General features: G+C 45.6%; 1 protein-coding gene across 7 annotated transcripts in view; it reads right to left on the bottom strand.

Moving 5' to 3' along the window:
- LOC142563841 (uncharacterized) overlaps positions 1-17,913 on the bottom strand; it is a 32,509-nt gene that overhangs the window by 6,906 nt on the left and 7,690 nt on the right. For 3 of the 7 annotated variants that reach the window (XM_075674501.1, XM_075674502.1, XM_075674503.1), the window contains 2 exons: positions 4,601-5,253; positions 537-702 (listed from right to left, as the gene is read on the bottom strand). In XM_075674501.1, coding sequence (XP_075530616.1) covers positions 537-702; positions 4,601-5,253 — 819 coding nt within the window. Of the gene's footprint in view, positions 1-536; positions 703-4,600; positions 5,254-16,984; positions 17,069-17,149; positions 17,226-17,913 lie in introns of all 7 variants that reach the window. The other 4 variants (XM_075674497.1, XM_075674498.1, XM_075674499.1 and 1 more) reach the window with 3 other exon arrangements.

Here is a 17,913-nt window from a genome sequence, read left to right as displayed (position 1 = left end):
CGGCGCAGAGTCGAGCGCACAGAGTCGAGCGAAAACGAAACCTTTAGACCACCCATACTACTTAAGTGAAGGTAACGTCAAAATGTTATTTTTCTTAGAATCGAACAGAAGTAGACAAGTAGCATTTTCTTACGTCTTATAACCTAATGAAATGATATTTTTAATATGAGTAGTTGAATACTAGTGACAAATTATGGTGAGGAGTGCTTTTTAGTGTCAGGCTAGTACCGGAATGTCACTGGGGGGTCCCAAATCGTGTCATGCATTTACCTCAATTTCTCGGTTACTAAAGGTCTGTTCGCAATTACATTGACGCCGTAGACGTTCTAGAGCATTGCTTTATAACTTTAACTTGACTTTACAGTAACCTTCAGTGTCCCTTTAAAAGGTTAAAGAAACATTTAGATAAACTCCTTGCAGGTAATCCAAGCAAGTGCTGATGTGCGAGGCTCTTGTGGCACTTCCTGCACACGGTCCATTGAAACAGCAAGAGCTGAAAGAATGCACAACAGCAGCTGCAGCTGGAAAGTCCTTACCACAGTATGCATAGCTCTTGCTACGGACTTTGCTCTCTTCTTTCTCTTACTGTGCCCAGCTTTTCCAATCTTAATCGTGGTGGCCGTTGGAGTTGCAACATCGAGGTTATCAATATTTTTCTCTATACTTGCTGGGGATGCACTCTGGACATCTAAAGGCAGAAGGCTGAAAAACCAAGACGCAAAGTACTGTGAAGTCGCCAACTAGTTAAAAACATAACCCTAAGTGCAAGACAACAAAGCTTCCAATGCGTACAGTCATATTTTTATGGTCTCTGATATGAACAGCCTGACCACAACATTCGAAGCACCACTGATACAAAGACAAGGTACTGCCCAGTTTTTCATGTACAAATCGACCAAAGCATGAAATGTGTGGGCGAGAGCCTACAGCACAGAGGGGTTGCCTGGGAAGAAAGGAAGAGGGGATTTCCATGACCTCTTGTCTGAAGCATAGTTTATTTTAAAAATTATACTAGGCAGAACTCCAGCACCGCAGTTGCTCGGCTACTAATGCGAATGATGACTAGTATGTGGATTTGTTCAATCTCCAAGTTTGTGGCTCCAGACATTTCTTGTGGTTGTATTCGTCATGCTCTGCATGCCTCTATGAGTCTAAATTTCCAAGTGATCATATTTTTCTAAAGACATAAAGGAAACAAGATTTTGCAAGAATTCCTAATGCTTAGTCACTGCGAATTGTTGCATTAGTAATGCACTAGTATTTTCTTGAATACGATCAATCTGCAAAGTCACAAAGCCATTTGAAGCAAGAAAGAAGAGGTTTAGGCAAATCCACATACAGTCGAACTCGCTTACAATGATACCGTTTTTAACAATATATCGGCTATAACAATCAGAAGCTGCTGCACCATCAACTTTTGTGTGTTTCATTGTGAAATAACCCGCTTACTACAATGCCCCGATGCCACATTATCGGTTATAACGATGAAGTCTGGCTGCTGGGTGTCCGTCCCGAAAGGTAGTGAAATGTGAAACCCTTGAAAAGAAAAAAAAATAAAAGAAAATGAGAAATTCGATACGCTGAATGATGGCCCACTGCACCAACAGCCGCCACGTGGTCATTTTCCACCTTCTCCTTGCGCCTCTCGCTTGTCGCTCTTCCACCCCTTCGAACACAAATGGACTGTGCAAACTGTGCTTCTCCCAGATTGCTCGCTGGCTTCTCATTCTACACAGTTCTGCGAACAGCTTAATCGCTCGCGCTCATCTTTGTTGGTTGCATCGAAATCGTTCCTGGCGCCGTGGTTTCTCGCCCTCGTTTGACTCACCACCGAAACGGAAGATGGCTGATCCACCCACTGATCATGCACTGGCAATGCACGACGTTGCCGGTGAAAAGAAGGCAGATGGCTATAGATTTGGAAACTAACCGATATGGTGATCGTTGTGAACATGCTTGCATAGGATAGCGATGGCGACAATGGCAGTGGTGACCCGGTAGGGCAGGCTGCCTTAACATTGTCCTCACAGGAGGCCCGGCAAATGATTCAGTCTCTCCGGTGGTTTGTTTTCGCGAGGAACCTTTCACTGCACTGCATGGAGCACCTGGATGCCTTGGAGAAGGATGTCGGCAAGGTTCGCATAAAGCACGCAAGGCTAACGGACATAGGGTTTTCTCGTGCAAGCCAGTGAGAAGTGCGTGGCGAGGTGCTTGTGGTGATATCACCTCAGCATTTCTGCTGGATTTCTCAAGCTGACGGGCTGCCACAGCAACCTTCTCGCATTTTTTAAAAGGCCTCTTTGGGCATACCAAAGTGATGCCTCAGCGAAGCTAACATATCGCTTGCCACCGGTGACCTTTCTTTGCAGTTGTTATAGCAGTGCCATTCTTTAACGCCAACAGCCATGGCTTGTTACACACAATCGAAGTGCCCAGGAAGCAGTTAAAACGAGTCAACGCAATCAGCAGCCAGATAGAGGAAGGTGGTGGGGAGGAGCACTGGCCTCACCGCTATTATAGTTTTCTCACAACAGCTCTGCCATCCCTCTATTTTGATTTTTTTCATGCAACTCGGTTATAACAATTATCAGTTATAACAATGAAATTTTCATGGCCCTTGAATATTGTTAGAAGTGGGTTCGACTGTACTACTAGTTCCTATCATTTCCATGCTGGGTGAATCACATTGCTTGCAGAATCTACAGATGACTACTGAAAGATTTACCTTTAGTAAATTTTGTAGAAAAGTATATTGTCCAATAAATCTTCTCACTCCCCCCCCCCTTAATTGTGTAAGGTTGCATCACAAGTGCAAACATATGCTGTGACAGTACAAATGTCTGGTTGATTCTTCCTATATTTTGGTATCACTTGCAAAGACAAAGCTTGTCCAGAAGGGTGATTGAGGGGCCTCACGCTAATTAAGGATCTCTGTAAACGTGATGACAAGGGCACACATAAAGAATAGGGCAAGAGGAGACAAGGACAAGAAGGTAATTTGGTGGTGCTTGTATGCATGTTGTCCTAGAGGCGTACCAGCCGCTTGATTTCTGACCCGTGTTGTCTATATAGTAACATTGTCATAGCAGTGTCATCACTGCTTCATTGGTGCAATTTGCAGCTTCACCAACCAAGAGAGCTTAAACTTGCACAGAAATGAAATATCACTTAGGCGAAACTGGGTATAAATGAGTAGTACATACTACTGATGTAATTTTGGTGAAGCTGCAGGGCTGGTAATTACAGTTAAACCTCAACATAATGAAGTTTGTACAATCAGCAATTTTCTTCGTTATATCAAAATTTTGTTCTAATGAAATTCAACCTTCTATGAAGATAAGTACAGTCACCGATTGATTTTTCTTACATGGAAAGGACCAAAAAATTTTTTGTATTATCAGCAGTTATAAAAAGCAAATTGCAATGAGAAAACAATTTATACTGATGAATTTGGGAGTCAACGTCGAATCATACGGTTTCATGCCACGTCGATGATATCATCACATCGGTGGTACGAAAGCAAAACCAGTCATTATTTCGTGTGCACATGCCCCAGTGGCCGATAGCGTCGCCCACATTGCTACGATGTATCAGGGAAAAATGCAGACAGTGGGGAGCAAATACTTCATCTGCCTCTCACTCCACCAGGTAACCGAAACTCAAGGTTATGTAACCTCCAATACTAAATGTGTGATAAGACAGCTTACTTGGTGCCATGCCGTCTCGGCATGCCCACTCTTTGCAAACGTGGTAGATTACCTCTAAAGCAGGGTGCGCGGCTGTGTATGCGCTCAGCCGTGCTTACAGCCATGCGCGGCCACGACTAAGAGCGCCAATTTACTCCCGCCCTCTCGCGCGTGCTTGATCCTGTTACCTCAAGCTTGCTCCTCCTCCACCGCTTTCCCTTTGCTCGCACGGAAAGGTGGCACTCGTGAAGCCACCATCTTTCTTCTCTCATCCGCGCACACTTTCACTTGCACCTAAAGCATACAGTAAGCATGGCCTCTTATCACACTTGGACTGTATATGGAACATGATGCAGCTCCACTTCGGCGGTCGCGCTCGGGGCGCTGCGTGCGATTTGAGAGATGCGTTTCCAAAAAGCCGCTTGTAGTTCAATCACTTGACCATCTACGTCAGCGGAAGTTTCAATTTATTGTCTCAGCATTCCTTTGCGGTGGCAGTGAAATTTCGTTATACTGAAATGGCACATGCACTTTGTTATATTGAGGTTCTAAATATATGGTATTCCATGAACAAGAGGTTATGAAAAGCTATATACTTCGTTATATCGAGAATTTCGTTATATTGAAGTTGGTTATTGTTACATTAAGGTTTATTTGTATGCCTAATTTTCTCACAACCAGCCTTACATAGCACCTAATCAGACAATGCATGTGCTTGGTGGCTAGCGAATCTGGTGCGAAGCCCAGAACATGTTTGAGATAGACATCTTGTGTCAGTACTCCTTGGAAAGGTCCTCTCAAAAAGGTGACATATGCATCAAAGAAAAGGCAAGGCAAGCGGACCTGAGAACTAGAGCACAGCTTTTTAGTAGCGCCACGCTTGGCATGGAAATCCATCATAAAGGTCAACTTACCATTTCTTATGTCTCGAACCCGGTTGCCTACTGCGCTTCTTTGGAGGGTTGAAGTACAAGTCTTCTGACACGAAGAATGCCCCAGGAGTTGCTGAGATTCCCTCTGGGTTACCCTGCGCCTTAGAAGTATTGAGCTTGCCCTCAAAGCCATGAGCTTCCGACACCAGATGTGAGTCACGTTTTTCAGGCGTCAAGCCATGGCAGTTTAGTGCGGCATCTATTTCACTCGCAGCCTTTATGACTTCGTATAAGACAGCCCAACGTATGTGGTACTTGAACACAATTTCAGCCTTGCTGAGCTTTCCTGCACGTACGTCGGCAAGTATCTCTACTTTCTTGGCAAACGGGAGAGGTTGTTGGAGAGGCTTGGCAGTCAAGTTCACTGAGGCAGACTGTGCTGTAGGACTGACTGCAGATGTTGATGGCAGGTCACTTGTTACCACGGGGATCCGGTGCTTTTTTTTACGCTCAGTGATGGACGATGCATTCTGAACAACTTGTTCAACATTAGGGGGCTGAAGCACATGTACCTGTACCAGAGTTATTGCTGAACTTTCAGAGCCCAGGGTCGCCTCAGCATTCACACTATTATCAGGCGTTGACGAGCTGGTCATGATGCTGATGTTTCTACTGTCCTCTTTCGTGCTGGGTACCTGCGAGCGATCAACACAACTGTCATCACCTGCCATATGAATTCCCTTTAAAGATAGTGAAAACATGCACTACCAGCAGAAATTAAGACATGAAAAATAGAGTAAACTATAACACTTGGTACATCGTGATGCTTGGTGTACTATAGAGAACCAGTGCTGGACAGATGGGGCTCCAAAAATAAGCTAATAGTGCCATCTGGAGTGATGGCGCCAGAACTTTTAGCAGCACAAACACATGCACTGCATCAACACATGCACTGCATGGGTGTTTCCCAGTAGAGTATCAGCGGTGCCAATGTTTTGTGGGTTTAATGATGTGCACATATGCTAGTTTGGTTCATCAATGGTTTTCCAAGGATATCAGCATCATCAACCTATTTATGTACCCTAAATGATGAAGCCCTCTCCCAGCAATCTCCAATTAGCCCTGCCTTGTGCCAAATGATCCCATATTATACCTACCAACTTCCTCATTTTATCACACTGCCTAGTTTTCCGCTGTCTGCAACTGCCCTTCCCTTCTCTTGGCACCCATTCTATAACTCTAAGAGACCCCTGCTTATCTGCATTACTCATTACATGGCTTTGCTCAACTCCATTTTTTTCCTCTTAATGTGAACTAGAATATCAGCTCCCACAGTTTGCTATCAAATCCACATCACTGCCTTCCTGTCCCTAAATGTTATGTTATGGCGATATGGTAACACAGATTTAGGGTCATACTCAATTCTAACGCGCATGCAATTTTTGGACCCGTTTTATCGTGAAGAAAGTGCACGTTAGATTCGAGTGAATATGGTAGGTTTAGATCTGTGACACCTTCCAAGTAATAACTATGTTATATGTTGCAATGTTAAAAGTATGAGACCTAAATTTTTGTCGAATTATTTAACACATACCTATATCCTTCATGTGTGAAGCACCATGCTTTGTTCACAAATGCGACCAGTGAGAAAAGTGTCTCTAGCCTACATAGCATTGCTTGCTGTGTATTAAACAGAGTACAGTTGTCGCCATGTCTATCGGCAAGTCCAAAGTACCATCGTCAACTGATCACCCTCAAGCATGGGGTTGGCAGTCTTCCATACCAGACACTTCTAAAAGGAAGTCCATGGAGAACCGATTGGGCAGTAGACTAAATCGTTTCTCGTACGATGAAGAGGGGTTAGGCAGTAGTGATTCTCAGTACTGCAAGTGTAAAAAGCCTTTTGGAAACATGCTTTCCTTTTTTTTTTAATTGCGCAAAAGTCAATGTTAACATGCTCACAGTGCCGTCTTGTGTTGGGAGAGCAGGCGTAGGCACTGATCTAAAGGAATCTAATAAGGTAACTTTTTATTGGGCGAACCTGTGCCCAGAAAAACCAAGCGGCACTCAAAGCGCAATAACAGCTGTTAGCACAGTCGGCGAATGGTGAACTCTGGCCTGCGGGCCAGACGCATCGGCTATTTATACTTGACTAGTGGAAGATTCAGTGTAATCGCTGGTGTGTGCACAAGTTCTAGAATGAACAACACTATTCCCGTCATGTATGTAATCTAATTACAAAAGGCGACGACACAGAAAAGAGATAGAATCGGTTACAAGAATCAAGAATGTTCTGACACATGCAGACATGTCCGGTGCTGAGCAATACCGCTTAACATTTATTAGCCAGTGAAAAGCAGTCACCGGAAAAAGATAAACAAGTACACGTCAATACTAACCATATACGCGCAACCAGTGTAGGCCAAAACTTGTATATGTGTATGCTCACTGGAAGTTGCACTGGCTTAACATTCTTCACAATATTAAACAGTAAGTAATAATTACAATTTTGAACAAAACAAAAGGAATTTGATGGGAATATTGTAGGACAATAATAACACTATAAAAACGACTAATTCCATGTTCCATATCAGAAACCAGAGTCATCAGCTCATCCGGTGTTCATTTATTTTATTCTTCTGTATCTTTTTTACTATGTCATGATGCTGCTCTCTGAAGTGCCATAGTTTTTTTTAACCCTGCCTGAAGTGGCTAGTTGGCATGAAGAGTGTTGTCAGTAAATATATAGCCAAAATTGGAACAAGCATGGTTTTATATCAAATTTGGTACACTGATCGATTGCGTAGATCCGGGTATAGTGTACTCGAATATAAGGGTAGTGGGCTCAGCGGCGTCGGGCGCGTGAAGCCACCGATGTCAACTTGGAAACATAGCTATACATTGAAATCGACAGTGCGACGCCCGGTGTGCCCTAGGGAAAGCGCATATTGCTATTCGTGCAAAGAAGGGCGGCGGCGTACCGTCCAGATCAATGTAGTATCCGCGACCGCGTTCGCACCCTTTCCACTTGTGCTTCGACGCTACGGAAGTTGCTGTGCATGTTTGCGGCGTCTCTTCTCTGCGTGTGTAGGAATAATGCGTTTTCACTGTGGCACACCACGCGTCGCACCATCGGTTTCAATGTAGAGCTCCGTTTCCAAGCTGACACAGGTGGCTTCACCTCTCCCCATTGCCGATGGTGCGCAGTGAGCACACTACCTTTATATTCTAGTACACTGTAACCCTCATTGTGTGGGCTAGGCGAATGAACAGCGTCACTTGGGTCACACGGAGGCAATACAGACAACCATTGCAGCGACTATCTTGTCTGTTTTTTTCTCCTTTTGTGTCCTGTACCCTGCCCTGCTTCACGCATTTGTAAGATGTAACGGCAACCACAACTAAATATTTTAGCACGGAGCCAGCTTTGTATGTGAAGTAGAGGGCATGCCGCTCTACCATCTCTGATGGTGTTTCTCTTCGCATTACAGTGCCGTCAACAATGAGTATGCAGTCTGGGTAGTCCACTTTATAACAGTCTGGACAGGCCCCCCATGTTGTGTGCAGGTCTTGGAAGTTTTGGCAAGATGGTAACGATTCATTTCAATGGTATTCATAGCACACGCATACAAAGTAATAACAGACAGAAACAGAGTGAAAGTTCAAAGTCAGCGCTCTTCCCCCCCCCTTTTTTTCTGTTTGTCATTTCTTTAGCATGTCCAAAGTATGCGTGTGCTGTGAACACCATAGAAATCTGCCATATAACCTGTATATGTGGCTTATACCTAAGAAATTTCTGGCAGCAGCAGTCGGCAGGTCCAGAACTGCACGAAAAATTTCTGCTGCTGTTGTTTTATGAATGCAACAGTACGCTGCAATGTCACTACAAGGCACTCCACGCAATATTTATGCTTGAAATGTGGGTGGGTGCATTATGAAAAGCTAGCAAAAATATATGTTTTTGATACCAAAACTAAGACAAAATGCCTCCATTACCGTTACACTACCAGAAAGTCATGCATGACCAAGAACTTCCCATGGCTCCTCAGCAATTAGTACCTCTAAGATTAACCTGCCATGGTTGCTTAGTGGCTATGGTGTTGGGCTGCTAAGCATGAGGTTGCGGGATCGAATCCCGGCCACGGCAGCCGCATCTCGATGGGGGCAAAATGCAAAAACATCCATGTACCTAGATTTAGGTGCACGCTAAAGAACCCCAGGTGGTCCAAATTTCCGGAGTCCCCCACTATGGCGTGCCTCATAGTCATATCTTGGTTTCGGCACATAAAACCCCACAATTTAACCAGGGTGTCAACGAAGTTGACATTTCCAAATTCCCTGAGTTTTTCAGGTTTTCCCAGAGTGCCCTTGCCAAATTCCCCGAATGATGCAGAACTATGTTTTATGTCAAGACGGGCTGAAACCGTATCGCCCGATGCTGTCACTCTCTAGTAAGCATATGAAAAAAAAAACGACTTAATCTAATTTGAATACTAAGGAGTAGTGCTTGTGTTATTCAAAAAGAGAATAGAAGGGAGGGGTTAGTAAAATGCAAGCAAATAAAATGTCCTAAAAAAATTGGAAATCGAGTCGGACATTCTCAAATATGAATTAAAAGGAGCTGCATACAGAAGCAAATATTTTCGAATATGAGCTATTTCTATCAACTGATAGCAAGCTCAGTGGTACGAGGCCCAAACTTTGTCACAATTGAGATTATGTCTCAACAGCTCGTAAGTCAACTTCAACTGTCCTGACATACTCTCAGCCCGCGCATGACGCCTCAGTGTTGTATTTCACTGCTTTAAAGAGTTGATTTTGGTTTTGATGAGAGGCACCTGCATCTCAGCATAAGCCAACACTTTGTTTCTTGAGCTCAAGCTCCGTCAAAACGGCGGCAGCATGCTTCCTTTCCCATTCATTCCTCGATGCATAGGTTCTTTCTGTTTTTGTCCTCCTTCCGCCACTTGTTCGCTCCACCGACCATTTGAAGCATCTTCTTGGTCAGTTGCACAGTCCACGTCTGATTTTTTGAACTCCCTAGGGGCCGCAGAAATGTCCGAAAAGTCAAGTCAAGTTGGAAAAAATAAATGCACGTAATTTACTGCCTTTAAGGGCTCAAACTGACACAGGCACATTCGAAAATGCTCTGAAGGCCTGTCGGTACATGCATTAGGCATATCTGTGCTCATACTGTGACAGGAAATGTCGGGTGCATGCGTGTATAATTAAGGAATACATACTGTGTACCTTGGCAATAGCCCCTTCCCACACTTGTTATGCTCCACTGCAATACTTTTGTATATGCTTCACCAAGTAACATTTCTGTACAGAGGCGAGGCTGACTTTTGGGAACCGGCATTATGCAACCCACTGTGCTTTCCAAGCTTTTAGGCCAATCGCGAGGACCACAAAGGCAGAGTCCGTGCCATTGCTGCCAGCAGCGAATCCTTTCAAAAACATGGCACCTAACAGCAAGAAGCTTCATAGCGAACGTCGAAGCAGCTAGGCTTAGCGTTGCCGCGGTGGTGGCTATGGCTGTCAGCGGATCTGCGTGCGAGTGCCGGTTCGAGGCGGCGAGGTAATCAAAATGGCAGCATTCCTGGCTTTTTTAATGCCGTTTCAAACATGCGGTCACAGCAAAACGTCCGGAAAATCGGACAGTGAGGAGTTCTTGCGTCCGAAATTTCAGACGTTCTGATACATTGACTCTATGTGGTAAGTGGTGGTGCCGCAAAGCCGGCCAAATTTTCGGGAATTCAGAAAGTCGGTCGTTGACTGTATACTGGCAACTCCTCCAGCCGACGACAAGGTGTCAAAGATAATTAATTAAGGTTCCTGTCTGTTGCTCAAGCCAGAATTACCGTGACTTTCGACTCTTTCGATAAAATTACAGCTAATTTTCCCTGATAGAGGCTCAAATTCCCTGAATTTTTCCAGATTACTCAAAATCGCTGAGAATTCCCGGTTTTCCTGGTTGGTAGACACCCTGTTAACATTACTTTTAAACTATAGAATAAGGTGGAGCTCAGGGCATGCTGGAAAATTTTTGCAACTACCTGCTGGCACTTACATCATATTGCTATGTTGTGGTGACGATGAAGGATGCAGTGTAAAAACTGAGTTACAAATTCAACTCTTTATTGGGCGAACTTGTTCCCAGCAAAGCAACACTCAAGCAAAACGATAGCTCTGAGTAAAGTCTGCAATCGTCGAAAATATGATCTGCGGATCAAGCATGTTGGCTTTTATACATGAGTCGTCGAAAGTTTCAAGGTAATCGCTGGTGCGCACAAGCCTTCCAGAATCTGCTACACAATTCATGTTGCACATACAATCTGATTATAAAAGGTGCAGCAAGAACATATACAACCGACAGAATAAAAATAACATTCAAGTACCGTATTTACACGATTGTAAGTCGACCCCCCATATCGCGTGACAGGAAAAAAAAAAAAAAGAGCGTACCCTAGGGCGCATTCGATAACGAAAATTTATTAGTCGCTGACATGGTCACTGGACTACCCGTCTTCACTAGTGCTGCCATCGTCGTCGCTGCTATGGTCCCACAGCGCGTCATCGTTTAGCGAAATTCCACATTTGGCAAACGACCGCACCACAACATATTGTGGAACAGCAGCCCATGCCGAATGCACCCAACCACACGCAGCTGTCAGGGAGGCTCTTTTGACAGGTCCGGTTGGCGTAATTTCACGGTCTTCTGCCACCAGCCACTCGTAGTCACGGCGGAGCAGGTCCTTAAAAGGCTAAGGTCCGGGCTTGTTCCATGACCATGTCGCACTTCACTGGCAGGGACCGATCACTCATTTCAATGACGTACGCCGCATGCTTAGCCTACAGCTCCGAAAATCGGCCAGACTTTGGCACATGGGAAATTTTTCACTTGTCGTCACAGGTGAAAATTTTGCTTCGTTGCAGTCGCCACTCTCGCACCACCCGTTCAGAAACATTCAACTGGCGGTCCGCTGCGCAGTGATTTGCTTCTTCGGCATAAAGGATGGCAGCCCTCTTGAACGCTGCTGTGAACAAGTGCCGAGTGATTAGTGGGCTTGGAGCACTCATGACGACTGAGGAAGCATAGAAGTAGCATGTAGCCGGCAGTCAAGTGGCATGCCTCAAACCAATGCCTTTCGTCAAACTATAGAGAAAGCTAAGCGCAACAGGGAAAGAGAAACCCGCGATACTCCCCGCCAGCGCCGCCGCGAATGGGAACAGCGGCGCTTCCATCAACTATCGACTCCCCCCCCCATAAGTGTTGCGTGCACTCATGCGTGCACTGTAAAACTCCCAAAAATGTTGAAAAACCCTTACGAAAAGCGAACGAACATGCGGGAAAGCGTAAAGCTATGGGCAGGGCCATAGAGCAAACATAAAATTGTAACTACGTTGTAGCTCCCGTTGGTCTTGCTTTTTTGGCGGTGCCATGTTTTGGTTTTGATTGTAAGTACGTCAGCAGGGGTTTCAGTGCTGACGGAAATAATAATGCTGGAGCACAGTGGAATGCTCACTTGATCTTCGAGCACACTCAAGTGTGGCGACTACAAGAGCTCTCTGGCGGTATCACTTGATCTTCTGACAGGGTTATCAATTTCGACTTCAGATTGATGATTGCGCCGTGTTGGTTCAAGTCGTCCATGCCGAGAATGACGTCTCGTGAACACTGTTGGAGGATAACGAAGGTAGCAGGCCATTCAAAGTCGTCAGCAACCATCACGCGTTGTGTTGGCTAGCAAATTTAAAGTATCCTTCAGGACGACTGGCGCGGTGGAGCCGGAGACTACAAGAATACGACATCACTGTCACCTACAAGTCTGCATGAAAACACTCTGATGCCGATTGCCTATCACGCCGCAAGATGACGATGCTTTCCTTGTAATATTAAGCGCGGAAGACTTCGCTGAGCAGCAACGAGCATACCCGGAGCTAAAAGGCCTCATCGAGTATTTGGATGGGCACATTGACGTTGTCCCTAGGGCATTTAAGCGAGGATTGTCTTGGTTCTCGCTTCGAAACAACCTATTAGTAAAGAAGAACTTCTCACCAGTCCAAGCCAACTACCTTCTTGTTGTTCCCTCAGCGCTGCATCCAGAAGTACTGCACGCCCTCATGACGATATGACCGCTGGGCACCTCGGATCGGATTCTCCCGGACACTATCGAGGCTACAGGAGAGGTATTACTGACCGCGCCTGATCACCGACATTTCCTGTTACATCAAGACATGCCGAGGCTGTCGGCGACGCAAGACACCAGTGACAAGGCCAGTGGGATTACTAAAGCCGATTGAGCCTCCTAGCCGACCATTTCAGCAGATCGGGATGGACATGTTGGGACCCTTTCCTACATCAAAAAACAGAAATAAGTGGATCATCGCGGCAAAGGAGTACCTCAACCGCTGAAACGAAACCTCTGCCGAAAGGTAGCGCAGCTGAAGTGGTGAAATTCGTCGTCGAGAACATCCTGCTGCGACATGGCGTCCCAGGAGTCCTCATCACCGACAGAGGAACGGCCTTTACAGCGGAGCTTACCCAAGCCATTCTGCAGTACAGTCAGACAAGGTACAGGAGGACAACTGCCTACCACCCACAGATGAATGGTCTTACGGAGTGCCGAATAAGACCCTTGCCGACATGGTAGCAATCTACGTCGACATTGAGCACAAGACATGGGACGCAGTCCTTCCGTACGTAACCTCTGCTTACAACGGCAGTGCAAGAAACGGAGATCACGCCGTTCAAGCTGGTTTACGGCAGAAACCTGACGACGACTCTCGATGCCATGCTACCGCATGTCATCGCTGAAGAGGATCTTGACGTCGCCACCTATCTCCAGCGCGCCAAAGAAGCCCGACAGCTTGCCCGCCTACGGATCAAGAACTAGCAGCGTACCGACAGCTGACACTACAACGTCCGACGACACTACGTTGAGTACCAGCCCGGCAACTGTGTTTGGCTCTGGACCTCGATATGCCGATGAGGACTCAGTGAGAAACTAATGCGACGCTATTTCGGACCCTACAAGGTCATCCAACGTATTGTCACACTGGACTGTGAGGTCGTGCCGGACGGCATTTCACATTCACAGAAGCGCCGCACACGATCTGAAGTGGTCCACGCGGTGTGCCTTAAAGGGACACTAAAGGTTACTATTAAGTCAACGTGGACTGTTGAAATACCATCCCAGAAACCTCGAAACGCTTGTTTCGTGCCAAGGAGAGACTTATTTTAAGAGAAAATGCGTTCTGAAGCGTCCGCGTACCTCTAGCGCAGTTCAAATCGCCCGCCCTCCGATCGAGGAGAACTGACATCATGGTCTCATAGTGACGTTGCGCCATCGGTGAGTAGAACGGCGTCCGCAGAAAGCGCTACGGCTTTTCTGCGCAAAACGCGAACGCGCGGCCAGAAACAGAGCCAAGACAGAGCCGACAGCAGAGCGAAAGCGGGAGTATGGTGGCTAGCGGAAGGAGAAACGAATTACGTCCCACGTTACGTCCCACGGCACACGGAGAGTCCGTTTTCGTTAAACTATAGGCTGCAGCGAGCTCGCAGCGTGGTCGGCGTGGTCTATGAGAAGCGACGAGCCTTTTCGCACTCGCAACAGGGCATAAAAATGTGCGAATCGACGCAAAACTCGGCCTAGAAACGTGCTTCGCCACAGCCAGGGCTCAATACGACCCAAGCTGGCACGACCCAGATGTCGTTTCCCGCACCGCCACCAGGCGCCGCTACTATACCTCACACTCCAGCGCAAGACGCCCATAAGCTGGTACTTCATTCTATGACGCTAACTTCGACGCTCGTCGCAATGGACCCTGACACCGACAGATTGGCTCGCGATGGTGGGCTCAACTTCAGCGATTTGAGCACCGACGAGCGCGACCTGCTTCTGAGGGCTCGCACTGCCGGCGTCGTTGCGTACTACGACGGCGGCCTCGACACCGGCTCTCCGGAGCGGGAAAGCAACGAGGGCTTCCCACGACATCACATGGACGTGGCATTCTCGCTGCTTGTTCCAAATGAAAGTTTCGCGAGCAGAACCCTCACAGCACGACGCGATAACAAAACTACTGAAACTCCAAAGCGTGTGCGGCGCAGAGTCGAGCGAAAACGAAACCTTTCGAACACCCATATTACTGAAGGGTAACGTCAAAATGTTATTTTTTCCTAGAATCGAATAGACGTAGACAAGTAGCATTTTTTCCGGCTTATAATCGAATGAAATGATATTTTTAATACGAGTAGTTGAGTATTAGTAACACAAATTATGAGGAGACCTTTCGTCATCGGGCTAGTACCGGAATGTCGCTGGGGGGTCTCAAATCGTGTCATGCATTTACCTCAATTTCTCGGTTACTAAAGCTCTGTTCGCGATTATATTGACGCCTTAGACGTTCTAGAACATTGCTCTACCACTTTAACTTGAGTTTCTGGTAACCTTTAGTGTCCCTTTAAGCCCTTCTATGCACGCTGATGAACGTCCTTATTTTGTTGTTTCTCTGCTAGCGGTGTTTTTATTTATTATTCTCGTTTGTTTGCAGCATTGGGTCGATGCTCTTTAAGAGTGGGGTATTGACATGTTTACTTGTATATCTCTATCGGGCGACCACGTTTCACCGCCTAACAAATATTATCGCACGCGCCTGCATGTATCGGAAGTTTGTCAAATGTTATCGATGGTTCTATCCGGTCTGTTTTTACCGAACTTTGTGTTATCTGATTTCATCGCGCGATGCAAATGGTGTAGAACTTTGTGGAAGACACGCGGGTCCCAGTGATTAGCCTGGAACATTTGACGACTGATGTATAAAAGCTGATCCGCTTGACCTGCTGATCAGATTTTGATGATCGCAGACTGTGTTCGCCATCCTTTGAGTGTAGCCTGTTTTTGTGGGCACAGGTTCGGCCCATACAAGTTAGTTTCGTCTTTCATAGTATTGTTACTGTGTTCTTTGTACCTCACTATCACGTGACAATATCATCAGTTAGGGATTTGGTTTATCACATTATATGATAGAGCTGTTTGCTGTTGACACACTTGGCAGTACTCTGCTATGCTCGTGAAGCAGCAATCTGTTAATTATTTTGTTTATTTTAACTACTGAACTTTGTTTATGACATGGTGACAAAATGACACTTTAATACTAGAGTCAGTGTTGTATAAGGCTTTATTTCAATGCGCAGCATTCTGATAGCTTTTTTTAATTTTTAGAATGTTTCAAGTCATATTTTGTGGAACTCGAGCCCTGTATTGATAAAGTCCTATTACTTGAAAACTGTTCAAAAAATATTTGATTTGTATTCGATTCCATTTTAAGTATTACTAGTCACACGCCTCCAGTGATATCTGCTAACCACCAGGCGCACAAGTTGTCTGCTTAGTACAGTTTAAGGCTGCTAAAAAGAAAATTATACAATTACCATTCTTGCAGCTTTGCCAAGATTGTTTCTAACAGACTATTCATCTATAACCAATTTAGCAAAAGTGAAATTTCATTGCAGGCAGCCTTTAACAGGAGTCATGAAGGCAGTGTCATTAACTCCACAAAGTTATCTCACGCCCCAGGAGCCAAGGACGCTGTATCAAATCTCCCAAAAAAGGGCACTCTAGTAGTATTTGGTCCCACATCATGGTGCGGCAGGGATGGCATGTTCTCTGCTGAACACTGTGTTGCCAATTCTTCACGCTGGCAGGCCTTTTCCACTGAAGCGTCTACACTCCCGTTTCATACATAGCAGGCAATATTACACAGGCTTGAGAGGCTGCTCACACTGCTGGTATTTGCGAGCAAGAACTAGTGCATCCTATACGAAAGAAAGAGATGGGTATATGCATCCAAGCAATTCAATAACATCAACTCTGATACATCTATGTTGCAACATACAGTCAAACGCCTGTAAAATGAACATCCTTACACTGAAATTACCTACATAACGAAAAATTTCAGAGGCCCCAAGAACTTCATTGCGAAATCATTTGACTATATGGTGCACATATTTCTTGGAAGGCATCGCAGATCTGAGCCAATTCACCACCAAACGAACAGAGAGCGACACATTTCTGAGACCAGCAGCCACAGCGCACCGCTCACGCCCAAAACACAGTGTGCCGCATATTGTGTGCACAGGGCAGCACAAATAACACATAATTTGATGTAGCCTCTTGACCACAGGTTGCAGTTGTAACAGATGCAGTAGTTATTCCATGGAAAGTGCTGCAGATATAAAACTGCACCACGAAATGCTCAGGGTGAGACTCCGGCGACTGCACTACATGAGTAGCTTCAGCAGTGGCGCCTGCTATGCATGAAACAGAGTACAATGCCTCAACGTGTTTGTGTTCGATAGTCACAAGTGTCGGAAAGTACAAATGAAAGAAAGCATGGAACTCCAGCGAAAGGTACACATACCACCTCCAGGCTACTTCTGTTTGGTGGTTTAGGCCATAATGGCTGCCGATGGGAGCCGCCAGCCAAGCTGCAAGTGTTGTCGTCCTGTATACAAAGGGAAAAGTCAGATTGTCTTGCGTAATTTCTGGACTAAAATGCAACACAGAAAGTTTGTTGTACACTTGCCCTTCTTTCACTTCGCTGTGAGGCCCAATTATTTGCAAGCGACTTCATGCATGCCCCAGCTTGCTCTGTCCATCTGCTAAAACAAGATATGAGCACAGCTGTATTATGGCTTTTAAACAATGTACATATTATCCCTCTGGGTCAATGCAAGACTAATATTGTAAATACATACTACTGAATACACGGTGAAACCAATAAGCTATCAAATGCCCTCTGCTGTAGCGAGAGCCCAGAAAAAAAAAAAACAAGCTGCGTACAAGCGACTGGAGTGCGGGAACGGCTCATGCAGCAGTGGTCTATCGAGATGTTGATGTGTACATCAAGGCTCCTAATGCAACAGCCCACCAAAATGTTGAAGTATATATCAAAACTCTTTATGTAGTTCTCTAGCAAAGGCCAAATAAATACTAATTTGTCTTGCAGCGGCGCCAAACCTCACGATAATGAAAGCCAGAGAGAACGAAATTCTCGCCACAACATATTTCCGTATCCCCTGCAAATGGTCATAGGCTTCAATGCATTTCATATTTCTTGACACCAAACTGTCACTAAGCTGCATCCACATCCCACAATCGCGAAATTTACGGGAATGTAAGTGACCATGTTATCTACCCAGCTAACATCAAGAGAGTCAAAAAAGTGCTCCCATGCATTTCCTGCCATTTTGTTTCTCGATTCAAATAGAATGGCCGCATTGCCCTCAACTTGTGCTGAGAAGTGATGACGTTTTGTGTACCATGCTACAGTGTAACCATGCATAGTGC

The sequence above is a fragment of the Dermacentor variabilis genome, chromosome 11 (genome assembly GCF_050947875.1).
Source record: "Dermacentor variabilis isolate Ectoservices chromosome 11, ASM5094787v1, whole genome shotgun sequence".
NCBI lineage: Eukaryota > Metazoa > Arthropoda > Arachnida > Ixodida > Ixodidae > Dermacentor > Dermacentor variabilis.
This window is presented reverse-complemented; position numbering and strand designations above follow the sequence as displayed.